Here is a 27,796-nt window from a genome sequence, read left to right as displayed (position 1 = left end):
GGGTGAGCCAGCCAGACAACCAAGCATAAATAAATAAATAAATAACTAATTATTTTTTAACTAACTAGCAGAGGGCACGTGCTACGCACGTGATTGAAAATCTAGTATTGAGTAATATTAGGTAACAAAGTTAACAAAAAGAAAACAGTATCCCCATTGTTACAATGTCGCATAAAAATGCCAATTTCATCTGCACATTACTAATTTGAAAAGCAATTGACATAGCTTCACATAAACAAAAAATCAAAATTGTTGGTGGTGATGTGAGAGGTTAGTGAGGACTAATCACATTAAGTCTGTTGAGATGTTTAATGTGATGAAGATTTTTGTGAAGTATGTCAATTCATTGTCTAATCTTGTGACGGGCCTGAGAAGAACACTGATGCGGTGTTGCAGTTTGTGACAATGATTTGCACCCAGTCCATGGTAGTCACATTATCGAGTATCATTTTCTTGGTTGTTTTGTTGCGACAGACGTGTCATCAAAAGCGTATAGAAGAAGGATCATAGTTTAGGCAAGGTCACCAAGTTTGTGTTCTACTTCTACCTTAAGATGTTGTCTGCAGATTGTTCCCTTCATCTTTTTGTAGTTTGGTATAGACATTAACCCGATTTAACTTGGGAGAACAAATGGTAAGAGCAATTGGTGGGTGTGCAAGAATTTCGCCACGAATGTTAGATTCGAAGGTAGTCCAATTAATTCTCCAAACCATATAAGCTGAGTGAAGTGAAGCAAAACGAAACACAAATCCCTTGTCTCTGAGAACAATAGCTGCATAAAAGAGCAGACAACAATTAGAAATATCAATTTTGTTTTTCACAATATATAACCGCATGCAATATCTTAGGTAGACTATTGCTTAACAAACATGTCATTCTAACCCATCATCTCAATTTGATTCATGTCATTGCTTAACAAAAGAGAAAAAGATGGAAAACCTATTATTTCTTTGAAAATAACCCTGAGCAAACGATCACTAGTTCATGAATCCTAAAAAAATTTAATATATCACCCACTAAATGTTAGGGGGGATGTACAACTATCTTAGAAATGGCAATAGATCATCCTTGGCTCCTGATTTAAATATTGAGGTTACTGTGAATTAAAAAATAACATGGATATGCAAAATCAACTACCAGGTGTAGAAATTGAGAAAAAGTAGAAAGTGTACCTATCTGAGACATGAGTGAATGTCATAGTTGCATGGCAATGAGCAACTTTAAGAAACAACTAGGTGAGGATCAAATACACACTCAAACTATATTGCGGACTCCTTTTTTATTCTAGAAAAGGTTGATCTCCTGGGAGCATAAAAGCATTGCAATAACCCCAGTATTCCATACACAAAAATTCAACCACGTCAACATTGGATTGTTTACAATAAGAATGACTGACAAAAGCTTCTACACCATACAGATCACACTACTACCTAAGATACTTTGAAATAATTTTCTCCCACCCCAAGATGTAAAATGTGCCTGCTTCAAAGTGATATGTCACATTCCATGCAACAACTTTTGATTTTGCTTTAGAGAAAAATAAGATTGTAGATCATGAAAACATAGCTACGTACAAACATTTGATAGAAAGAAATAAAAGTAAATAGATTCATGGGTAGTAGTTGCTGAATGCAATAGGGAAATGACTCCTATGAGATTGTGATCTTTTCCAAAGGAAAAAACCTTTATCAGAAACACTTTTTTAAACCTTTCACTACATTAATAGGGTGTATTTTTTTTCTTCTTACTCTCCTCTCAATAGACAACTTGTCATTTTTATGCATCTCTCATTACAACCATCCAATCCTCTCAGTCGCCACTCTTTTTATCTTGTTCTCCAAGCTTAGCATGCATATTTGACTTAACCTTCTCTCATTGTGCATCTTCCCTTGTTAGTGTTAGTGTTAAGTTAGTTGTTTGTTTACCGACTTTCTAACAGAAAAATCTCAATCCACCCTATTTCAAATGGTGTTCAACCTCAACGATCCGTACATAAATTTGAAATCGTGATAAAACACTGAACTCTTCTGACTACATATAGAATGAGAAGATTCAACCTTAATTAATTGCTATATTTTTTGTAATTAATGTCGAACTAAACAATTAATAATGCAACTTTTTTTCGTGTCCAACTATAGAGTTCCAAAGACAATAGTAACAACCATTCTACCAATTTTTCATCATTACTTGCTTTCAAATCAAAACAAAATCACCTAGAGCTTAAGAAGATGAACTTTATGCGCTACATTGCTAACAATGAAATCCGAACAACAAACACAAAAAAAAAGTAGAAAATGCATAAAACAATGAATCTCACCTTAAAGAAAGTTGTTCTCATAAACTTCTATATTTTTCAAATCACTGGAGATGTCAATAGTTTGATAAAAATTAAATAAAATATTCAACTAAGAGTGCAATCACTTGTTAAAGCATTGAGCGGATGTCATAATTAGAAAAGGATTAAACCGCGTGGGTAGGGTTGGGGGAGGGATTAAATTTTTCAACAAAGACTATAAATTATGTAAGCATATACAAAATTTATAGCATATGCATAAATAAATCTTGAAAATTGAAATTAGGAACAGTACAAATAAAAATTCACCGAACTCACCTCTTCCATTACAGTTGCACAAGGGTGATTCCATTAAACATGATTTATTGGTATTTAACCGAACTGCAATGCCAGAAAGGTAGATTATATGAACCAACATAAATAAGCATTGATTAAAGGAGGTTTACAAATGTAGCTAGACCATAGACATTAGATGGTAAAAACTAAGAAAAGCAAGCAATATGTGACTCGGTTACACATCTAAAGGAGCTACAAATATCAACGTAAAAAATGTAGTAATTCTTTAAAAGAAATATAACTGGTAGAATCTACCATTCGATGTGGTAAAGGTAGGGAACTTTTCTTAAAAGAGATATATTAATTAATACCAGTACTTAATAGAGGCAAAAAACCATTAAAACCCAAGAACCTAATAAATTGTCAAGAGTTTAAAACCCAAAATTCAATTCACATTAGTTTTCCTCAAAGCACAAAAGCAACAACTTGGTCGGGGCAAATAAAAGAACTACAGAATTGATGTTTACCATAATTTTGAAAAACAGGAACCTTATCCTAACAAACAAATTCTACATAGACAACATAAGCAAAGAAAAAAATATCGCTTACAAATCACTAAAAGTACAGGATCTAGATATTCTATTTTTCTTCACTTTAAGAAATACTCACTTGACTTTAACAGACAAAATAAAAACGAAATTTCAAACAGTGAGCAATGACCAACTTGTTCTTCAATTCAATGTCTTTCTCCAAATTCAAATAACTCACTTCCTTTTATTACTAATAGAAAAATCTATAATTTTTTTAAAGCAATTTATTAAAAGGACTCTTAATAATGGAAGAAAGGTACAACTTCAAACCTGACAATTAAATGAGTGACAACTAAACGAGGCTGAAAGATGAAGAATATGAAGAGCAGACAATAAACATACCCAATCTTCATGAAGAGCGGATAAAGAAAGTTGATGTCTCAAAAAATTCGAAGCATTGTTACTCTTGTAAAATGGTGTCAGCGCAAACAAATTGGAAACCAAACTTGTTTCCTAAACAAAATTTAAAAGTAAATTAAAAAAATAATAATCTAACCTCTTCCATGTGGAGAGGAATTTTCAAGATGAAGAAGAGATGTTGTCGAATACGAACTTTGTTTTTGAGAAAGTATCGAAACGGTTGGTTGGGGAACAAAATAACTGAAAACTTCTTAGTTTAAGAAAGTGAGGCAACAGATTAGAAGACCATACCTTTGCGTTTGAGGCAGGAAGTTGTTGGGTAAAAAAGTCTTGAATGATAAAGATAATTTTTGAATTGGAATTTGTGTGTGAGAGAGTTTCGGATGATGAGGAGAGTTGGGATGATGATGAAACAATGTTGGAGATAATTTGTGTGCCATTTTTTTTTCCGATGGAATGGATACGTCTGTTTCGGTTTTTCTCTATTATAATTTAAATGATGGAAAGAGTGAAGTGTGTTCACAATTTTACCCTTTCTGCAAAGCGTGCTTACCAATTTACCCTTTTAGTGAAGAGTGAAAAGAAAGTGGTTGTCCAACTTTCCAGTACCCTTTGGATTTAAAACTTTGATCTAAAATCGGGAATACGAGAACTAATTGGAAAATCCAGTATCCGATTTATATATAAGATAATTCAAACCCGATAGCAAAACAAGTATATTTCTAACATTAAAACAATCATATAAAACGATCGCAATAAATGTATTAGAAAAAAGAAAAAAAAAAATCTAATATAAACAAGTGCTTGCTCATATATAGTTGTTCCCAGTGACCTTCTTTTTCGTCATCCTTATTCATCTTCTGAAAGCATTACAAGATCAACTCAGTATCAATGCTATCAAAAACTTCTTTTTCAATGTATGTTATTAAACAATCATTCAACCATTCATCCGTCATCCGATTGCGCAGGCGATTCTTTATGATATTCATAGCAGAGAATGCCTTTTCCACAGTGGCAGCAACAATAACAAGTAAAATCGACCCCAACTTAATCAACAAATAAACCAGTGGGTACACGATGTCTTTCTTCATCTCAACCAATTTTTTGGCTAGGTAGCTAATTCCATTTACTTCACCAAACTTAGTATTGGAACGCACATCAATGATATAATTCTCAAGCTGATCTGCAATATGATTTATCTCTAAAAAATCATCAGGATAAGAGTCAAGAAAAACTGATCAACTTTTGCTTATCGAAAGCAACAAACGACTTACTAGGATCAAGACATGCCATACAAAGAACTAATTCTATGTTTGGTTCATTAAACTGGTCATTTAACTCTTGAGGTTGCAAATCAATAAAATGATAGAATAATCCAACACAATAGTAATGTAAATTGGTGCTTCCCTTCTGCTTTTCGTTGAGACCTCCCTCGAACCACATACCTCTCTTCCATATTTGGAACAACCACTTCATGTTTGGCACATAGTGAAGAAACTTCAGTAAAAAGAATATCCCAACCATCATCTCTCATCGTCTATAAGCGTACCTTTATTATTTTAACAAGAGTCATGGCATTGACATATGTCTTGGTCTTCACACTGCAAAACCTTTGACAAATCATTGCTAATTCTTAGTATCGTTTTCATCAAATACAAATTAAAGATAAATTCAAAAGACTGCACTGAATTTAATAATCCATAAGCCTCACCACTTTGCTCTGAGATTGAACCATCTTCTGCTACATTATCAAGCACATCAACTACTGAACCATAAGTATTTATCATGCCAAGAAATGTATAATAGTGTGAGCCCCATCGAGTGTTACCAGATCGTTTAAGACTAGTCTCTTGATTAAACTCTTTGCCATTTGAAATTTCTCCACTGTGTAAAGCTGCAACAACTTTAGCCTTCATTGCTTCGTGATAAGAGCCCAAAACTGTAGTTTTAATCCCTTAATAATATTATATTTAAATTGGAGTCGAATATGAGAAGAAATATGTCATTTTTGCGAGATAAATGAGCAAAAGTTGGTTGCTAAGAAGTTCTGTGATTAAAGGCCAAAATTCAAGGAGAAAAAGCTTTTTTAAAGCTCAGTCAAAGCTGAAAAGTCAAAGTCAACGCGGGCAGAAATAGAGCATAAAAGTCAACAGAACTTCCGCAGGCCATATCTTTAGACTCAGATCTCGGAATTGGGCCTATTATATGTCAAAACGACCGACTCGGAAAGCGCTTTCTAATGGTCTAGGCCTTGACCCAATCAGAGTAGCAAAAGTGGATGAAAAGGCTATTGTAGTAATTTCCAACAGAGAATCCCTTTTTAGACATATGTAATTAGGTTTTGGGCTTGTTTTCATGGCCCAAAACATAGGTCCAAAGCCCATGCACGAAATTGTAAACCTAACCCTCTCCTATATAAAGAAGACTAAGGCCAAACTCTTATTTTTCACCTAGGAACTTAGTTATTAAATCATAGAGTTAGTTTTTAATATAGTTTTCAATTTTTAGACTCTCTTCCATTATATTAATAAAGCCAAGTTAGTTTATTATGATGTCTTCTCCTTATTCTTTTATTAATGATAGTCTAATAACTTCTAGCTAAACCTCCATTAGAGGAGTTTGATGAAGTTTGATGAAGACTTGATGTGTTAGTTATAATTATTTTTTTTAAGAGTTTCACTCTAGTATGTTAGTTGATTCTCTATGAGAATGGGTTGAACTTCCTCACATGCTAATTATTAGTTGGTAGAGATTGTCATGAATAATTAGGAATCAAATACTTAATCTTTATTGGTTAGGATTGCAATAATCTACACTAGCATATTAGGAATCAATCAAAGTGGAATCAAATCCCCCTAATTCCTTCTCCATATTCACATCTTAGTATTTAATTGTCATAGTATAAGTTAAAACACTTTAATTAGTTAAATCACCATATTAGTATAATTACAATCCGTTACTCTCATTAGTTTTGTTAGAATTGTTTAAACTAGTGAAACTTACATCTAAATAAACTAAGAGTGGAACGAATTCTCTACTCCACATATTGCATGATAAACGAGAGTAGATAACTTTGATCATATAGTAGAATCCAGCTTTAGTTTTACTTATTCATAGCATAACTAGTTAAGAATATGTAAAACTATTGTTTTACGTTTATCACTTCGTGTAGCCTATCGCTTACATGATACTCCGACAGTATTTATCACCTTAGAGAGAACACTAAAAAAGTTAGTGATTGACTCATGGTTATTTGCAACTGATACAAGGGCTAACTGAAGTTGATGAGCAAAGCAATAAACATAAAATGCTGACGCATTCTCTTTCATTATAAGTATTTTTAGACCATTCAAATCACCTTGTATATTGCTAACCCCATCATACCCTTGTCCACGCAGTCTAGATATGCTCAACCCATGGTTGGAGAACAACTCATTGATTGCCTTTTTAAGTGTTACTGCACTAGTTTTCTTAACATGCACAACTCCAAAAAATCTCTCAATCACACAACCTTTCTTGTCGACATAATGCAAAACAACTGTCATTTGCTCCTTAATTGATATATCACGGGTTTCATCAACTAAAATAGCAAACAATGAATTTCCATAATCCTTTAGAATAGCATTTGTAGTTTCCACAGTAGCTGCATTCACAATATCTTTATGGATATTAGGCGAGGTTAATTTCTTATTTTTAGAAGCATTATCAAGAATTTTCTTAATGACTTCATTATGATCTTTCAAAAATTATATAAGTTCAAGAAAATTGCATTTATTGATCAAAACTCCTCTGATTCATTATGGCCACGAAAAGCTAAATCTTGTCTCAAAAAAAACCTAATGTAATCAGTTATTGCAGTCAGGTGTATTCGATAAACCCTTCGGACTTGGTCAGATTGTCTGTGAAGAAATGTCTCAATATGCTACTCTTGATTTAGTAAAGCTTGTGTTGCCTTGTAAGCAATATTATGAGCACTATTTGGTCCTCCGACGTGCTCTTTTAATTTCGTTTTCCTTTCCCAATTAGCAAACCCCCTGTGAAAAAAAAAAACATATCCACCTCCTTGTGCCACCTTATCAGGTTTAAAGAGAACAATATGGACAAAACGCGACATCCTCATGAATACTATATTTCAACCTACTAAACTCCCCATACCACTCATGCTGAAAGCATCAAATTCTCTTACCTATTGTTCTTGGAGGAAAAACATGATTAGGCTGACAAGAACCCCTAAACAAATATGTTATTCTCACCGAATCTTGATCATTTGGATGATAATCTGAAATCTTTTTCCTCAGTGCAAGGTCTCCTGGAAGCTAGACAAATCAAGTTCTTCATGATTTTTACGATGAACCGCTTTGACGTGGGTTGTTCAACACCACCATCCTCAATTTCTTGGTAACTTCCCTTTAAGGAGGATCCTACTTCAGCACTACCAACATTATCTGTGTTATTAGTTGGTTGAGCAGGTTGAGACTTTCCTTTGATCAAATACCTTAACATAGATGTTTAAATAAATAAAATAAATCATTAATCAATTGAATTGAAATTGCACCAATTAAAATAATTTTTTTTATGGATATTATATGTGGTTTAATGAATTCACAAAAAATTAAATAACATGGTTTAGGAAATTTAATAATATTAGGCTTACCTAGAAGATTTTATGAATTATGGTACATAGAAGACTTTTAATAGAGTAATAGAGAAGGGATGAAATGGAGACGTGGTGGTGGAGTACGTTTTTTTTTTTTTTTTTTGATAAAGGGTACTGGGTTTTGGTTTTTGTTTGTTTGGGGTTTCGGTACTATTTTTTTTTCGGTTGGGATTTTTGTTCGAGTGATTAAATTGTGAAACTATATATATATATATATATATATATTTTTTATTTTTTATTTTATATTTTTTTTCTGAAAGAAGGGTTTTTGGGCCACTGGTATTACACAATATCTTGTGTTAAATTTAAAATTTGTCAAATTTGGGTGTAACATTTGATCAAGAAGAGTGCAGGGACGATTTCTTGTGGCAGTTGCAGGAGAGGTGGAGATACCGTTGTGAAAAATAATTGTCTCTTTAACTGCTGTTGTGATCTCCCAATCTTAAAACAATGAAATGATAACACATATAGCTAGGGATCAGAACTGTTTCGTACTGGATCTACTTCTTGACCCATAGACCTACTTAACCACCTTGGGCTTATGTGTGGGGTTTTATACTTTAAACGTTTCATTATCAGTTTGGGAGAGATCCATTTCTTATATTGTTCTTTTTCTTCTTTCTTTATCAATATGGGACTATCCTTTTCTTCCACACATCCAACATTCTCCGCCTTGGACCAATTTCTGGTCTCGAGCTTTTTTTTTTGTCCCAATTCAGGCTCCACCTGAGTCTTTGTGGACCGGACTCCACCCGAGTCTCGATCATGACAGCCAACTGGGCTCCAATACCAATTGAAAGGTTTAGAAATTGAGCACTCGAAACTTTATTCACAAAACTTACATTCTCTTCAAGTACATGTCTTTCTTATATACTTGCGTCTAGAAATGTAACAAACTGACATTAGAGACAATTAATAGCAATATTAACACCAATTGTAACTCCCACCATAACTATCTCAAAGGTTATAATATCAAGAGTTGTTTCAGTTTGGGATTTGACAATTAACCACTTTCAACACATACGCACTATTTTAAAATCCAAAAGGTCTTACAGTAGATGTACACATTTTCCATATATGTGATATATCTATTTATCTACATTACTCAAGGTAATGCATGTTTTCCAAAAATTAAGACAATAACTCGATCATGATTGATTTTTGCATGTGTAACTCTGTAGCATTAACTTAGATGTTCTAGAATGTGAATGCTTATAATTCCAAAGAAATAACTATTCGCATCAGAAATTCAAGTATCCACTCACAATATGTAAAACTGCTAGTAAAAATCTCCTAATAAGCTAGTTACTACTTACTAACATATGACTAGTTTCCACCGGATAGCTAAAAGTTGTATTTAGTAAAGATGTTGCTTACTGTTTGGAGTTGCCCGTCTACTTGATCTGCATCATACCTCTGATCTTCTCTTCTTGTTACGCTGTGAAACACATATTACAGCAATCTGAGATATTTTGTAGGAGAAGGAAACGCAATCATGCAAAGTAAATTAACAGGGCATTAAGTTATGTACTCTTGACAGCAGTTTATTTTATTCTCCAACTCCAATTCGAGAGAAACAGAATTTTCGCAAGCCATATTTAGTTCCTTTTTTGCAACTGAGAGCTGCGAATCCAGATAGTCACGAAGCCATTTCCGATTTTTAATTTGATCTTCAATTATCCCCTTTGTTTCTTTCAAACTTTCTCTGATTCTCGAAGTTTAATCATCAACTCTTCGATCTTCTCAGTTGTTAACTGGAGCCTCTCCTCCAAATCTTTTTGTACAGAATCCATATTTGTCAATTTTTGTTTTAATTTGGTGTTCTGTTGGAGTTCAAAATTGAGATTAGGAAGTTTATTTTTAGAGGTTTAAATTGAGTCTAGCAAGTTTATGAGTAATTGTGTCGGTTTTAGTAATTAGAGTTTGCTTAGTAATAGAAGTGTGTGTGAATTGAATTAATAAGTTATGAATCCAACCGACTTCCCTTCATTACACTAGAACTGTTGTGGCCAATTGATGCAGCAGAGGAGGGGGAATAAAAGAACTGCTCTTTCAAGTTTCAATAGTCGTACTCCCTCTGTATCTAAATGTGTAAAGTCCATTACATCCTCAAGTTCACTTTCACCTTCTGACTGGTCGCAATAAAAATGTTTTTTTAACCAAATCTCTCATGCTTGCAGCATCCTGAACTGAAAAACAGTGGTTGAGAATCCTTTCCAAAGCTGAGCTCACTTCTCTAGCAAAGCTTTCGATAGCAGCTTTACCATTAATTAGTTCATTACATGCATCGACAAACCTCTGTAAAACAGCATGGAGTACAGAGTCTTTCCATTTGAACGCACGAACCACGTATCCTGAAGGCGATGACAACTGGTTATATGTTAACGGAACCCCAGTCTCTCCAAGTAAGATTTGAGAACTGTAATCCATTGAAGATGGTTGGTCAGTCCCCTCGATGAGCTCAACTACTTTGCATATTGACTCACTCAGATCATGTTGGAGTCTTTGTGAATTCATTTCCTTCGATGAGAGATTTACATTAGAAGCTTGACGGGAACCAAATATCTTGTTTGAATACTAATTAATACTGTGTTACCTGATGTCCAATAGTAATAAGAAACAAAGAACCAATAATAGAATTTAATAAGTTGTATCCTGGTGAGGAATTCCCCACTTGCTCTATTAACTACGGTTTGCAACCCCATTAGAAGGAAATTTTTTAATTTGGAGGTGTAAACTTCACATATTATACTGTTTACACCTCCCATTAGATATGCCCTCACGAGTTTGGGAAACTCCAAAACCTCATGCACCCAATATTTGCAAATGAGTTACAAAACACGTGAAAAAGATTCTCTTCAATTCATTGTGAACCCAGTATCATCTAAGAGAAGATGTTTACTTTTCTATTGATCTCCACTCATATAAGTTATTGAAGTGAATCACCTATATGGTACTAATTTCGTGTGGATATTCAATTTAATGGTGCAAATACAAATAAGTGATTTCAAACCCACATGTATTAATAAGTGATTCTAAAATTGGGTCTTATTTTTTTTAAAGAAAACTTGTGAGCATGTTATCTTGATTATACATTTTTTACTGATAAGTTATACATTTTTTAATGATAAGTTCATTGTCCAAGGAGGAGGTTTTTGGGAAATTGAGGAAAGGATGATTAAAGATGAGAGATGGTGATTGGTTATAGATTTGACTAAGAAGATTACAATTTAGAGATTAAGACTTTGATGTAGATTTGTTGACATGAGTGCAATTTCGTGGGCAATTTTGTTATATATATGAGTATGCGGCCCTCGGCAAAAGGCAATAGTTGGACCCCAATACTATTTATTGGAATATAAATTTTCATTATGTATTCATAGGAAAAACAAATGGGATATGTGAGAGGGGTTTTATGGACATGTTATAATAAATTTCCACTTGCTCTATTAGCTATTAACTTATTAACTACGTTTACAACCACTATTAGAAGGAGCTTTTTGAATTTAGGGGGTGTATACTTTACACTTTATACTATTTACACCTCCTATTGGATATGCTCTAAGGAAGGTTGGGAACTCCAAAACCTCATACACCCAATATTTGCAAATGAGTTTAAAAAAACATGAAAAAGATTCTCTTCAATTCATTGTGAACCCATTATATCATCTAAGAGAAGATGTTTACTTTTCTATTAATCTCTACTCACATCAATTATTGAAGTGAATCACCTATGCGGTACTAATTTCGTGTGGATATTCAATTTAATGGTGCAAATATTAATAAGTGATTCCTGCAAAATTGGGTCTTGTTTTTTTAAAAGAAGACTTGTGAGCATGTTATCTTGATTGTACATTTTTTACTAATAAGTTCATTGTCCAATGAGGAGGTTTTTGGCAAATTGAGGAAAGGATGATTAAAGATGAGAGATGGTGATTGGTTATAGATTTGACTAAGAAGATTACAATTTGGAGATGAAGACTTTGATGTAGATTTGTTGACATGAGTGCAATTTCGTGGGCAATTTCGTTACATATATGAGTATGCGGCCCTTGTCAAAAGGCAATAGTTGGACCCCAATACTACTTATTGGAATATAAATTTTCATTACGTATTCATAGGAAAAACAAATGGGATATGTGAGAGGGGTTTTATGGACATGTTATAATAAATTTCCACTTGCTCTATTAGCTATTAACTTATTAACTACGGTTTACAACCACTATTAGAAGGAGCTTTTTGAATTTAGGGGGTGTAAACTTTACACTTTATACTATTTACACCTCCCATTGGATATGCTCTAAGGAAGGTTGGGAACTCCAAAACCTCATACACCCAATATTTGCAAATGAGTTTAAAAAAACATGAAAAAGATTCTCTTCAATTCATTGTGAACCCATTATATCATCTAAGAGAAGATGTTTACTTTTCTATTAATCTCTACTCACATCAATTATTGAAGTGAATCACCTATGCGGTACTAATTTCGTGTGGATATTCAATTTAATGGTGCAAATATTAATAAGTGATTCCTGCAAAATTGGGTCTTGTTTTTTTAAAAGAAGACTTGTGAGCATGTTATCTTGATTGTACATTTTTTACTGATAAGTTCATTGTCCAATGAGGAGGTTTTTGGCAAATTGAGGAAAGGATGATTAAAGATGAGAGATGGTGATTGGTTATAGATTTGACTAAGAAGATTACAATTTGGAGATGAAGACTTTGATGCAGATTTGTTGACATGAGTGCAATTTCAATTTGTGGGCAATTTTGTTATATATATTCCAATAAGTAGTATTGGGGTCCAGCTATTGCCTTTTGCCGAGCTGGACCCCAATACTACTTATTGGAATATAAATTTTCATTACGTATTCATCGGGAAAACAAATGGGATATGTGAGAAGGGTTCTATGGACATATTATAAATATCCAGTTGCTCTATTAGCTATTAACTTATTAACTACGGTTTACAACCCCCATTTGGAAGGAGCTTTTTGAATTTAGGGGTGTAAACTTTACACTTAATACTATTTACACCTCCCATTAGATATCCCCTCAGGAAGGTTGGGAAACTCCAAAACCTCATACACCCAATATTTGCATATGAGTTACAAAAAACGTGAAAAAGATTCTCTTCAATTCATTGTGAACTAGGGGTGGAACTTGGGTCGGGTTAGCCCAAGCCCGATGGACTAAAACCCGACTTTTGTTGGTCCTGGGCTAACATATCAGATATGTGGTGCGGGCTTGGTTTTATAAAATGAAAACCTAACTTGGTTTTGGGTTGGACTTGGGTTAGAATATCAAAAAACCGAAAAACCCGAGCCCGTGTGCATATTTGTAATTATATCTTTCAATTCTTCTATTCTTGTAAAAGATAAGGTTTAGAATCTCTATTTTAGAGAGAATAATGTAATCAACAAGGTTATTTTCTCTTTCAAACAATCAAATCTCTTTGATTTCATTAGAAAATTTTAATTTCGGTGTTTTTTACCTCTTAATTAAAAAAAAAAACGAGAAATTTGACTAACCCGACATAACCCGAATTAGTCTGGCTAGGGCTTGGGCTGAAAATTTAAGGACTGACTAGGGTTTGGTCTAGGGCTCAGGTTGAAACATTTGAAACTTAAGTTGGGCTTGGGTTATGCCTCAACCCGACCCAACCCGCTCGAGTTCCACCCCTATTGTGAACCCATTATCATCTAAGAGAAGATGTTTACTTTTCTATTGATCTCTACTCACATCAATTATTGAAGTGAGTCACCTATACGGTACTAATTTCGTGTGGATATTCAATTTAATGTTGCAAATATTAATAAGTGATTCTTGCAAATTGGGTCTTTTTTTTTCAATAAAGAAAATTGGTGAGCGTGTAGGTTATCTTGTTTATACATTTTTCTTTTACTGATAAGTTCATTCATTGTTCAAGGATGGGGTTTTTGGGGAATTTAGGAAGGGATGATTAAATATGAGAGATGGTGATTGGTTATAGATTTGACTAAGAAGATTACAATTTGGAGATGAAGACTTTGATGTAGATTTGCATGACAGGAGTGCAATTTCGTAGGCAATTTCGTTACATGAGTATGTGGCCCTCAGCAAAAGGCAATAGCTGGACCCCAGTACTACTTATATAACAGTTGGATTTCGTTGGATGGCCGGGGTTGGTGATGATTTTGAGATGGATCGCATGTGATCTTCTTTGATTTGAAGGGTAGAGTGATAGCGGTAGTGAGAGAAGAAAGAAACCCTAGTTTAGTGGTAGAGAGAGAAAGGTTGTGTTTTCAATTTGGATGAAATAATTAATCCGAACTCAATTTTTTTTCATTTCCCTTTTTCCCCAAATTTCTAATTTGTTTTGGGTTTTTTTCAATTTTTTTTCATTTCCCTTTTTTTCACACAGTTTTAAGCGTTATAAATTAATTCAAGAAATCCAGCCGAATTAAAGTAACGTTAACACTTTTCAACATTACTAACGTTTATATAGTGTTCGCAACATACCAAAGCCAAAAAATTGTTACAAATCAAAAAAGTTGCGTGTTACAAATATACTGTTATGGTGTAGTGTATATTGGAATATAAATTTTCATTACGTATTCATCCGAAAAACAAATGGGATAAGTAAGAGGGGTTCTAGGGACATGTTATAAATATCCACTTGATCTATTAGCTATTAACTTATTAACTACGATTTACAACCCCCACTGGAAGGAGTTTTTTTTTTAGGGGGTGTAAACTTTACACTTTATACTGTTTAATTTAGATATAATCTCCCAACTACTCTAAACATTGTCAAAAATAATCAAAATAATTAATATTTCCTAAATTTGCTAAATATAGTATCAAGAATTGTGAAAATGAATGGTCCATAATTCTTAATTTGTTGACTACATTCGTTGGGGTTACAAGTTTCAGATTTGAATATTTTTTTGTGACAATCTTTAAAGTAGTTAGAATATCATATTTATGAAAAATTAGCCAAGTCTAAAACTTAGAAATGCCCTAACAATCATGAGATTGTTATATCCCTAAAACACTTCCCAAATCTTTCTCTAAAAAGTAGCTACTTAAGTTAACTTAAAATAAGTGCGTAAGTAAAACTTCACCTAAAAAATAAATTCAAACCTAATTTTTTGTGGTTATAAAGCACTTACCATAAAGATCATCTCCACAAAATTTCAACTTATTTGGAAACCTCTAATATTGGCAAACAATGAATAGATAACCCGATCCCATACTCAGACTTCCAATTAGACAAAAAACTGACCTTTGTAAGTTGGAAAACCAATCCAATACTGAATTGGCATATTCTAAAAAGATAAACTCAATCTTGTCATTGAAGCAAGACTGTGACCGAATAGGAAACATCCTTGTCACACCCCGAATTTCGACAGAATTCGGAAAAACATTATTTGTCCCCGACTCTTCGATCTCCGAGGTGTGACGCACTCTCAACTCCCAAAAACCCATAAACAGTTTAAATATGCGGATAATAAAAACCAATAAAAATTTTAACTTAAACAAAAGTCTTCTTCATGACAAAGATTCACAAATAAGATTAGGTTACAACTCTCCTTTCAATAACTCTTTAATAAAATTTACAAATGAAAATACAAAAACATTGTCTAGACTGAAATTCTATATCACCTCAAGGGAAAACAAAACAAATCCTGAGATGCAACGATAACATAAAACCACAAGCAAAGCGTACCAACCTTCTTCAACACTAAACTGGTCAAAACTTATCAACTATGTTCATTGAATGAACACACACCGATAAGCAAACATGCAAATCGGGTTGACATTATAAACAATCTTTGGTGTGAGTAGCCCTAAAACAAATATATACTTATACAAATATAAACACAATCCACAAGCGAGTTAGTTCCTCCACCGAAGCCTTTAACTTTCAACGACAAATACAACATCCTTAAGAATAATAATTAAAGGCAGGTAGTTCCTCCACCGAGGCCTTTAACTTCCCACTAACCACACAACAAACTATACACATAATAAATAAGGCATGTAGTTCCTCCATCGAGTAGCCTTTAGGTTCAACTAAACAAATAACCAAACAAACATATTATATCGCACCTCATTTCATGCTCAATCACGAGTGGGTCGTCTCGCCCAAGTAATTAGTTTGACCCACCCCCGCAAAACCATATATAATCATCTATCTACATATACATCATTAACAAACATATTACCATAATTATATTAATTAAGGTTTTCTTTGTGTGTCCCTAAAATCACGTCGTATCTATGTCTTACCTAGTTTCCCGGCTACCACAATCGCAACCCAACGCCGAACATGTACATCCACATGCCTCCCCTTACATAATGAGGCCACTCCGTGCGTAACTACCCCGGCCGGGATGCGCGACACCGTAAATCCTCACACGGAAGCCAAATCTATGTAAGCACCGCCACTATTCGCATAAAAATATGCGCATCATCGTTCTATTTTGCGAACGGAATAATCAAGCCACTATTCGCTCGCCGGAGAGGCCATTCAGCTTTTATCGAACGCCGGAGGAAGGGGCTTCAAAGGAAAGCCATTCAGATTAATCGAAACGCCAGAGGGGAGGGCCGCCGAAGGCCATTCAGATTTAACTAAAACGCCGGAAGGGCCAATCACATGAGTTGTGGTAGTCGGGGTTCTAGGATTTTCGTTCGTAATTTATTCAGGTGTCATACATTAATGACTCATAAACATTTCTACTATATCACGCGCGGGTCAATTACCTTATTGCACTAAGCTATAATATCTAGAAACATCTCAATTATATCTCATAGTCACTTTCATTCTTTCACGTGCCAATATATTATTGCACTACACCACACTCCCGTGGGCAAATATTCACCAATACTATATTAGCATCTCACATATAAAATAATGGAGTGTATATACATTTCTCCAAGATATTGCATTAATATAAATATCCCAGCATATTATCTCATGTCAAAATGCTTCAACGTATCACATACATTTTTATTATAACGTATTAGGAATATAATATCTCCTAATATCTCAATATTGTCACGTGTCAAAATACACAACATCAATGTCAAATCTTTCTTAGATAATGACAACCAAATATATACTAGCTTCCACAGCATTTTATTACTATATGTGTCCATATAATATACAACATAAAACGTAGCACAATTAGACAGTCAAAAGTCCACCATCAAAGCCCAATATATATATATATAATCAAATATGTGAAAAACTGGAAAAGTCAACATTCCACAGTCAACGGTCAACAGTCAAAGTCAACGGTCAAAGGTCAAAGGTCAACACATCATGGTCAAGGTCAAACTCAACATGTCATGGTCAAAGTCAAAGTCAACGGTCGATTGTCAAAGTCAAACTGTCATCGTCAAAGTCAACATATCATGGTCAAAGTCAACATGTCATGGTCAAAGTCAAACTGTCGTTTCCATGTTCGACAGGTTCAGGGTCATAGCCATGGTTCATGGCTAAGGTCAAAGGTGCATGGCTCATGGGCTCATAACCAAAGGTAATGGTTCGGACCCAACAGGCGGAGCCCAAACCTTAGAATCCGGAAGTCTAAACATTTCAAGACCCAATTAGATCTATTTTAAGTTATATGGACCGGCCCCAAAACTAACTCGAAACGGGTCCAAAGAAAAGCAATTAGTTTTAGCCCGAACAACTTAACCTAAACTGGTCCAAACAAAGATTAATCCGCCCAATAACTAACTAGTGTTTAGGCCCAAATATGAAACGGGTCGCCCACAACTGGATCCAAACCGCCCAAAGGAACTAGTTAGCTTTTGGCCCAAATAACTTAATGAAATCGGCCCAAACAAAAATATTAGAAACTTAGTTTTGGCCCATAGAACTAAACTAACAAAGGCCCAACAAAAGGCCCAACTAAGATGAACAGTGTCATCTTCTTCCTCCAAAGAACTCCACCACCAAAACCGACCACCACAATCGCCACCACTCCTCACTTCATCAAATCGGTTATGCCACAAATCGAAAACCAACCAACTTTAATTCACCAAGCAACCCCCGATTTCCAGTAAAAAAAAACACTTCCAAATCTAGATCTAAAATCGCACCGCCATTAATGGCTTCTCTCCGAGCTCCAATCGACAGCCCCCAACCATCCCCACTACCACCAAACCTTATCCCATCAACCCACCATACAAAAACACAGTTCAAACACAACCAAACAAACCCAAAAACAGCCCAACCACCGGCGCCATTAACGCCACCAACCAAGCTTTGGCAGCACCTTACCAGCCCACAACCGCCAGCATCAAACCAACAACAAACCACAATAACAGTCCACCCATAAAGGTTTACTGGCGAGTTTCTCAGCGCCGCCATTAAACCTCCGAGTTGAAGCAGTTTATCCAAAATTAACAAAGTTTCGGCGGTTTAATTACAAAATCCGAAATTTAATAAAATTTAATAACACAAATAGCACGAATTCAATCTGTGGGATAAGGAACGATTATAAAAACGAAACGATTATCGCCCGATATATATAAACTATGAATCCGTGAAATAGCAAAATAGCTACTCACCTGTATGAACAGCTCAACGAATCCTCCTAGCCCGATTCGTCGCGCTCCACCCTCCAGCAAACCAGCTTCTCTCTCTGCCTCCATTTTTAATATATTATTTTTCTCTGAACCCTATTTTCTAGAAAAATGTGTTTATATACTTGGGTCCGAAACCCAAGCCCAACACCGACTCGGGCCCAAAACTAGGCCCACATATCTCGAGTCCGGTCCGATGAATTTTGAAAATAAATAATTAAATTAATTAATTAAATAGAAAAATACGTATTTTAAAATACGGGCGTTACAATCCTAATTCTATGAAGGCCCTGTTTGGTAGCCCATATAACCCAACCTATTCATGGGTTAGGGTGCACTATCCCGGTTATTCTGTTTGGTTCCTATATTTTGGGCCCAAGTCTGTAGACCGTATGCTACTAGTTGGTTGGCCCAACCCCAAAAGTGCAGATAATGGTATCCATTGGAAGGCAATGGATTTCGATATACATTAGAGCATACACATAAAATAAAATAAATAAGGCACGAGAAGAAAAAGAAAAAAATGACTGCAAAGAATTGAAGAATAGTACCACCTAGCCTCCCATTATTGTTCTCCACTGATCTCTCAATGCAACCTCAGCATCTCTCGATTTCTTCTCGCTACCATATCTCTCTGTCATGCCCTAGTGGAATAGAACTTGGGGGTTAAGCACACTAAAAGAGAAATGAATAAATGAGGGAGATAGAGTTGAAAGAATAGGAAGAATGAGGATTTAGAGAGAAGGAGGCGAAGTCAGAGAGAAGGGGAAGTCATACGAGACAATAAGAGATTAAATATATTTCAATTCATAATCTATGAAATACACTTTTGGTTTCAAATACTGAACCATACAAACCTAACAATTTGACACCTGGACCATTAACTAATAGACGTGTGGGCCATTACAACTGCACTAATTTCTTATACATAGCCTCCTGACATAGCCCTCTTCTTCAAAAGATCATTGTCCTCAAGGATCAAATTAAGTTTGGAAATTGCGCAAGAACCTTATCATAGTCTTCCCATGTTGCATCAGCAGGTTGTGTATTAAACCATTGAACCAAGACTTGAGTCCCTGCTCGATCCCTTCTTTGAACTATCCTTCGATCCAATACAGCAATGGGTTTCACCAAGAACTGACCTTGATCATTGGTGAGAGGTAATTGTAGCACAGGGTTAACATCTTCACCAATTTTTTTCTTCAACAAGGAAACATGGAAAATTGGATGAATAGCTGAAGTTGCAGCAGGCAAGTCTAACTTGTATGCTATTGAACCAATTTTCTCAATAATTTTGTATGGGCCAAAATATTTTAGTGCAAGTTTGAGGTTTCGTCGCATGGCTAACGTAGTTTGTCTATAAGGCTGCAACCTCAAATACACCCAATCCCCTACTGCAAAAACCCGTTCAGTTCTATGCTTATCAGCATAAAACTTCATTCGTTATAGTTGTTGGGCTTGCTGAAGTTGTTCCCGTAATAACTGCATTGTAGACTTTCGCTCCTCCAAAAACTGATGAACTTCTAGGTTATGGGTAGCTAATTGTTGGGGAATAGCTAAATGAGGGGGTGGATAGCCATAGAGAGCTTCAAATGGAGTAGTCAGTAGACTGGTGTGGTAACTTGTGTTGTACCACCATTCTACTAAGGACAACCATTTTGCCCATTGGGTAGGGCGATCACCAGTCGTGTAGCGAAGGTAATTCTCAAGGCATTGGTTTAACCGTACCATTCTATTTGGCCATCGGATTGGGGATGATAGGCAATGTAATGATGTAATTTACTGCAAACTAACTTGAACAAGTGAGTCCAAAATTGGATAAGGAAGATGGTATCTCGATCTGAAACTATGGTGGTAGGAAGGCCATGAAGCTTATGGATATGATCAAAGAAATTTTGGGCGATTGTGTTAGCAGTATAAGGATAAGTGATAGCTATAAAATGGCCATATTTTGTCATTTAGTCGATTACCACAAAAATAGTATTCTTGGAGGTTGAATTTGGAATACCTTCAATGAAGTCCATGGAGATATCTTGCCATGGTTGGGTAGGGATAGGCCAGGTAGAGGTTGTAAAATGCTTGGGCATGGGATATATTCACCTTTCTTATGGTGACACACATTGCAAGATGCAACAATATTCACCACATCCTGTTTGAGAGTAGGCCAAGAGAAAAACTGCTCTACCCTTTTAATGGTTGCTTTTCTACCAGAGTGTCCACCTGTACCCGAAGAATGTAATTCCTCTATAATTTGCTTCCTCAAACTTCCATTATCCCCAATAAACAACTTGCCCTAGAATCACAATGTTCCATTCCTAAAAGAATAATCAGAGACATCGTGAGGGTTGCTTACTAATTGAGTTACTAATAAGCACCCAACACTGTAATACTAAACCCCGTAGAGACATAGCATTTTCGTTAATTATGTGTTTAATAATGATGAAATAATTATATTTTCGTACTTTTGCAGGTTTTCGCAGTTAACGTGAATATGATGATAAAACCTGCATCAAAGCACGTGAATACTGTGCATACTTTAAGTCTTCCCTCTCAACCTCAGTGAAGCTCAACAAAGCCTGACTAAAGCCGAAGATTCCAACACGACAGAACCAGTGCAGAACGGGATCACGTGCAAAGAAGCAGCAAACTTCCGAAGCTCATATCTTTCAAACCTGGACTCTGATTTTGGCAAGTGAACTGCCATAATAACCAGGGCAACAAGTTCTATGCAAAGACAAGAAGTTGTAAAAATGCCAACATCTTGGGCTGCCACTGGACGCAGCACGTGGACCCACTCTGTAGGCCAATAAAAAGTGATGAGTCATCACACATGGACAAGTGGCAAGTTATGGACACTTTTGTGACACCTAGCAAGAAAAGACATGACAAAATAATAAATGCTTGACTAGACTTGTGGGTAGGAAAGGTGTGCTAACTTTTGGCATGGTTTGGTGGAAAAAGACAAGCTTGTAATAAAAGGTGGGAAGGCTTCACGTGAGAAGAGGGGGATATATCTTTTGGGATGTTGGAGAAAGGGGCATTCATTCTAGCATTCCATTTTTGTTGTTTACATTTCATGCATGGTATTTTCTTCTATTTGAAGCTTTTGTATTAGGTTGATACAGGAAGTCTTGAACTTCTAATAAAATCTGTTTTCTTCAAGTTTAATTTCCAGTTTTTACTTTGCTTCTTCTTACTTTTTCATTTCATACATGAAAGACATCAAATCCATCCAAGGACCATGAGCTAAAGCCCTCCCAAGGGGAGGGTTAATGATGCTCATGTGAGGATTAGGTTGCATTTTAGTAGTCTAGAATCACTACTTAGGAAAATAGGCTTTGATTATACAACCGGTCCCAAAATGACTGAGTCTGATCAAGTTTGGAGTGCTGATACTCCAGATCAGTCTCGTGCAAGACCCAATTAACACTAGGTCAAGTCTCGTGCGATATCCTATGGTAGCCATTAGCCTTCTAGTTTGCCCAGCTGGTGTATAATGCTAATAAGAGTTGAAGTGATATTCCAGAGATGGAATGCTAATTCAACTCCTCATGCTAGTAAGATGAACTCAGAGATGAGTACATCTTACTAGGGATCGATACTCGACTCTATTTTAGGTTTGTCTATGAAATCGAGACGGATTAGAGATGTAGTGATAAGGTGCTCTAAAAGTTTGTAACTGATCTTGCATGATTATGATTAACCCTCTTCCTGTATCTCTCTCTCTCTCTATCTAGTTTACTAAGAAATTAATCTTTGTAATTCTACGTTAACTTGCATTCCAAGTTTTAATTGAGAATATTTTTAGCAACATAAGAAATAACCTAAAATCCTATTCACTAATTCCCTTGAAGCTGTAAATTCAGTTATGAACTTTGCCTAGTCCTAAGGTTTGGAAGATCCCTTACTCGATCTATGCTACCAATCCACGTGAATAAGGTAACTTAACTAGTCGGACGTTTCACGAACTTTGGACTCAAAACTAACAAACCTAAAAAGTCTTATTATCAAATGGCGCCGCTGCCATTACCTCCTATAGTTATGGCCCAGGAAAATCCCACAGTAGAGAAATCTCTTTCGGACTTCTATACTGCCTTACAGAAAGGACCTGCTTCCTGCATTAAACTCGATGAGATTGCAGGTGATTTTCGCATTCCGCCAAACGTTTTCGGTTTGTTACCTATTTACCATAGTCTAAACCATGAAAACCCTTACAATCATCTTTGTCAGATTCAGCAAGTGGCCACCACTTTCCACCATCCGACCATTACCAACGAACAAGTCTTGTTTAAGGTTGTTTCCCTTCACCTTAGCTGATAAAGCTTCAGTTTGGCTCGTGGGCGAAGCGCCACATTCCATTGACACATGGGCCAAGCTCGAACAAGCATTCATGATAAAGTTCTATACTCAGAAGAAAACTACATAAATGCTTCAGAAGATTCAATTCTTTCACCAGCATCCCCATGAATCCTTTACAGAAGCATGGAGCAGATTTACAGATCTGCCTCTCGAATGTCCTCATCATCAACTCGACACCGCTGTCTTAGTCCGGTCTTTTTTTAATGGTCTCTCTGACCATCAAAAGGAAACACTAGATATCATGAATGGAGGTTGTTTCATGGACAAAGGCGCTATTGAAGCATACACTTTTCTCGAGAAACAGGCTTCACGAAACACCCATTGAGGTAACATTGATTCTTCCAGATCTTCTAAAGACACTCCTACCAAAGTTACGTCTATGTTTGAGGTCAAACCCGATCCAAAATTAAAAACTCTGCTCGAGTCCCTAACCAAAAAAGTCGATGCTCTTTCAGTTCAAGTGAATGATCAAAAACCCAAACAAGTCATGGCCACCAACGCTTCCCCATGTCTTCTTTGCTTAAGTCATGAGCACTCCGATTCATATTGCCCTTTGGCATACGAGTGCCCTCCCCAACTATCTGAAGAGGCTTGTGCTTTCAACATCCCTAATACACCTTGGCGACAATATCAAAATTTCGCTTGGCAAACCCCTACCCAACAGCCAGCTCTTTTGGGTTTCAACAACCATCTTGTACAGCCATCCACGAACTATAATTACTACCATCAAGGGAATCCTCAGCAGTTCTTGCAAGGGCAAAGTCAGTTTCCCAACACCGCCAATTGATAAGAGCCCAAAATTATAGTTTTAACCCCTTAATAACATTATATATAGACCAATTATGTTTATAATAAATAATAGTTAGTACTGTTTACGTACTTTTGTGTATTTCAGGTTTTGGAATCAATTGTGTGAAGAAATATGTCACATTTGCAAGAGAAAAGAGCAAAGGTTGATTGATAAGAAGTTCTATGGTTAAAACTCAAGTTTCAAGGAGAAAAAATCTTTTTAAAGTCCAATCAAAGCTGAAAAGTCAAAGTCAAAACGGGCAGAAATAGAGCATAAAAGTCAACATAACTTTCACAGGTCGTATCTTTGGACTGAGACCTCGGTATTGGGCCTATTACATGTCAAAATGACCGGCTCAAAAAAAGCTTTCTAATGGTCCAGGCCTTGAGAAGAGTAAATGTAGACAAAAATACTATTGCAGTAATTTCCAGTAGAGACTCTTTTTAGACTTAAGTAATTAGGTTTTGGGCTTGATTTAGTGGATCAAAACATAACTCCAAAGCCCATGCATGAAATTGTAAACCTAGCCCTCCCCTATATAAAGAGAACTAAGGCAAAACTCTAACTCCTCTCCCTTCCCATTAGTTAGAATAATTTAGCTCTCTCTCTCCCACTTAGTTTAGTTTAATTAGGGTTTAATATTACTCTCCTACCTCTTGTCTCTTAGTTTTTCTCTTTAGTTAAAACCTAGTTTATGTTTTATTAGCCTAGCCACCATTAATTCAATTCAAGTTATTTTTAATAATGTAGTTCTTTCATTATGTCTTCTTCTTATTATTATTTATTCCATGATAGTCTAATGATCTATAATTAAACCTCCATTAGAGGGGTTTGATTGAAGCTTTGATGAAGACTTGATGTGTTAGTATAAAGTAGTTGTAGCTAAGAGTTTTAATTCTAGAGGGTAGTTCATGTTGGAATCTTGAATGAAACTATGTCCTCATGGGTTTGAACCTATGACCTTATGTCTCTACTACTCTCTAATGTGGGGGGCTTTAGTCCCACATTGGTTACTAAACTTAAGTCACTTGAGTTTATATTGCTTTTTGTCCTTATGGAGGGATAGTGTAGAGAGATATAAGGAGGTGCTCGTGCGCACACAAGGCCACCTTGGTTTGGGGGCTCTCGGGAGGTGGGAGCTCCAGAAAACCTTAGTGCGTGTGTGCCCACACACGTCGCGCACAGGGGGGTGGGGTGCAAATCCACCCATTTGGGCTTCGCGTGGGTGCGAGTACTGGGCTTGTTTTTGCAAATCTATTTTTGTTGGTGTCAAAAATAGCTATTTCAAGAAAAACCAAATCACACTTTTCTTGCCCTAAGATAGTGCGTGCGTGATTCTTGCCTTGCCATAAGTTGCGCAGTTGCGACTTCAAGTTTCTATAAACCAAAACGTTTTCCCATTTTCAAAGCATGAAAAATAGATCTGATTTCTCTTCTCAAAAAACCATGTCTGGAGTACTGAGAGTTCCAGGGGTTGTCATTTGCTGGTGACTTACCCTTCCACTGTTGTATCTTGGGAGGCATGCGCTTGAGGATGTCAGCTACTTTACCGGCGGCGTTTTTCGTCTTAAGGAAATTATGCCGAGCACAATCCTCAATGATAAGTTTTATTTGAATTCTTATTACTTTTTTGCTTTACTAGTTAATACAATCTTAAGACGAAAAAACTATTATCTAGTATTGTATTTGTGCTCGTTTGTTCTTTATACTGCTGAAATGGAGAAACCCAGTGGTAAGTCTGTCAAACCTGAGATTTTTTATGGCAGAAATTTCAAGTGATGGCAGATGAAAATGCGCTTTTATCTGACTACTCTGAAACTGGTTGAATGGATTTCGATTGAGAAACCCATTTCAAATGACGATGAAGAAGAACCTGGTAGTTCTGGTGGTGTGGAAAGATGGGAAAAGAAGGATTATTTATGTCGAAATTACATACTTGACTGTCTTTCTCTTGAATTATATGATGTCTATGCTGTGTGTCCGACTACTACAGAGTTATGGAATTTGCTTGATAAAAAGTATGCTATTGAAGATGCAGGTTCGAAAAAAATTTCTTGTAGGAAAGTTTCTGGACTTCAAAATGGAAGATGGGAAATCTGTTGTTTCTCAAGTGGAGGAGCTGCAAATCACATTGTTCATGAGATTCTGCATAAAGGGTATAAAATCTGTAAAGGTTTCCAGGTTGCTGCTATCATTGAGAAACTCCCTTCTTCGTGGAAGGAGTACAAAAACAATCTTAAACATAAGAAGAAAGAGATGGCCTTAGAAGATCTGATCGTCAACCTTTAGATCGAGGAGGATAACAGGAAGGTTGAACTCAATATGGAGACTTTAGAAATGAAGGCTAAGGCTAACTTGGTTGAAGGTAACGCTGCTAGTTCTTCTAAGTCTAAATCATCTAAATTCCAAGCCAAAAAGAAACCATATGTGAACAAGAATAAACAGTCCCAACCTCACTTTAAAAAGAAACCTTACAATCCTGAAATTCATTGCTATGTGTGCGGATCACGAGGTCATATAGCCCAGGACTGTAAATTCAAAAAAGGTCCAAATGATGGGAAGAAAGATAAGGCACAAGCAAATGTAGTTCAAGATGGTAACTTTTCTGCTATGGTTTCTGAGGTTAACTTGGTGAGTAACATGACTGACTGGTGGGTAGACACTGGGGCTACCAAACACATCTGTGGCACTAAAAGTGCATTTGCGTCCTTCACTTCTCTGGGAGAAGGAGAAAGTATGTTCATGGGTAACTCAACTGCTTCTAAAGTTGAAGGAAAAGGGACTGTTAATTTGAAGTTCACTTCTAGAAATGTTCTTAATTTGAAGGATGTTCTTTATGTTCCTGATATTAGGAAAAATCTGGTTTCTGGTTCCCTTTTAAATAAGAAGGGGTTCAAACTTGTCTTTAAGTCAGACAAATTTGTTCTGACTAAGGGGGGAACTTTTGTGGGTAAAGGTTATTTAGATGAAGGCTTGTTTAAGCTCAATGTAACTGATTTTGAATTTAACAAAGCATCTTCTTCTTCTTATATGGTTGAGTCCTTTGATCTGTGGCATAGTAGACTTGGACACGTTAATAATGTTTCGATTAAAAAACTGATGCATGTAGGCAACATATCCAAGAATACTATTTCTGAAAACAAGAGATGTAAAGTATGTGTAGAATCTAAATATGCTAGGAAACCTTTTAAAAAGGTATAAAGAAACACTGAGTTGTTGGCATTGATTCACACTGACTTATGTGATCTTAAAGGTTACATGACTAGAAGAGGTAATAAATATTTTGTTACATTCATTGATGATGCTTCACGTTTCTGCCATGTTTATCTTCTTAAGAGTAAGGATGATAGCTTAGCTAGATTTATTTCCTTTTAAACTGAAGTTGAGAACCAGCCAGACAATAAAATAAAAATAGTTAGGTCTGATAGAGGAGGTGAATATTCTGGTCCTTTCAATAAATTTTGTGAAGATAATGGTATTGTACATGAGACCATTGCCCCTTATGCTCCCCAATCCAATGGGATAGCAGAGAGGAAAAATAGGACTCTCAAAGATATGATCAATTCAATGATCAATAGCTCTGGGGCTTCTATGAACCTATGGGGGGGAGGCTTTGCTAACGGCCTATTATATTCTGAATAAGATACCTTTTAAAGACACAGATAAAACTCCATATGAGATGTAGAAAAATAGGACACCGTCTTATAAATACTTTGAAGTGTGGGGCTGTTTGGCTAAGGTGTCTATACCAACACCCAAGAGGACTAAACTTGGCCCTAAAACTGTAGATTGTGTCTTTATTGGGTATGCATAGAATAGCAGCGCCTACAAGTTTTTAGTTTTCAAATCTAAAAATAAATTTGTTGATGATAATACCATTATTGAGTCTA

At 35.8% G+C, this 27,796-nt stretch overlaps 1 protein-coding gene and 1 long non-coding RNA gene across 3 annotated transcripts; both read right to left on the bottom strand.

The window, feature by feature from the left end:
• Positions 1-200: 200 nt before the first annotated feature.
• On the bottom strand, positions 201-9,614 carry LOC147492084 (uncharacterized). Of its 2 annotated transcripts, none has more exons than XR_015199945.1 (3): positions 9,554-9,614; positions 2,612-2,674; positions 201-772 (listed from the first exon to the last, which is right to left on the bottom strand). It is a non-coding gene; the product is annotated as an uncharacterized LOC147492084 (long non-coding RNA). The 2 variants fall into 2 exon arrangements; XR_015199946.1 differs by lacking the exons at positions 201-772; positions 2,612-2,674 and adding exons at positions 4,332-5,120; positions 5,231-5,458.
• A 10,121-nt stretch (positions 9,615-19,735) lies between these two features.
• LOC147492083 (uncharacterized) lies at positions 19,736-20,197 on the bottom strand. Its single transcript, XM_086567395.1, has one exon. The coding sequence runs from the start codon at positions 20,195-20,197 to the stop codon at positions 19,736-19,738; it is 462 nt and encodes a 153-aa protein (XP_086423521.1).
• Positions 20,198-27,796: the final 7,599 nt, after the last annotated feature.

This window comes from Coptis chinensis, chromosome 6 (genome assembly GCF_015680905.1).
Source record: "Coptis chinensis isolate HL-2020 chromosome 6, ASM1568090v1, whole genome shotgun sequence".
NCBI lineage: Eukaryota > Viridiplantae > Streptophyta > Magnoliopsida > Ranunculales > Ranunculaceae > Coptis > Coptis chinensis.
The sequence above is the reverse complement of the archived record's forward strand: the minus strand, read 5'-3'. Positions and strand labels throughout refer to the sequence as shown.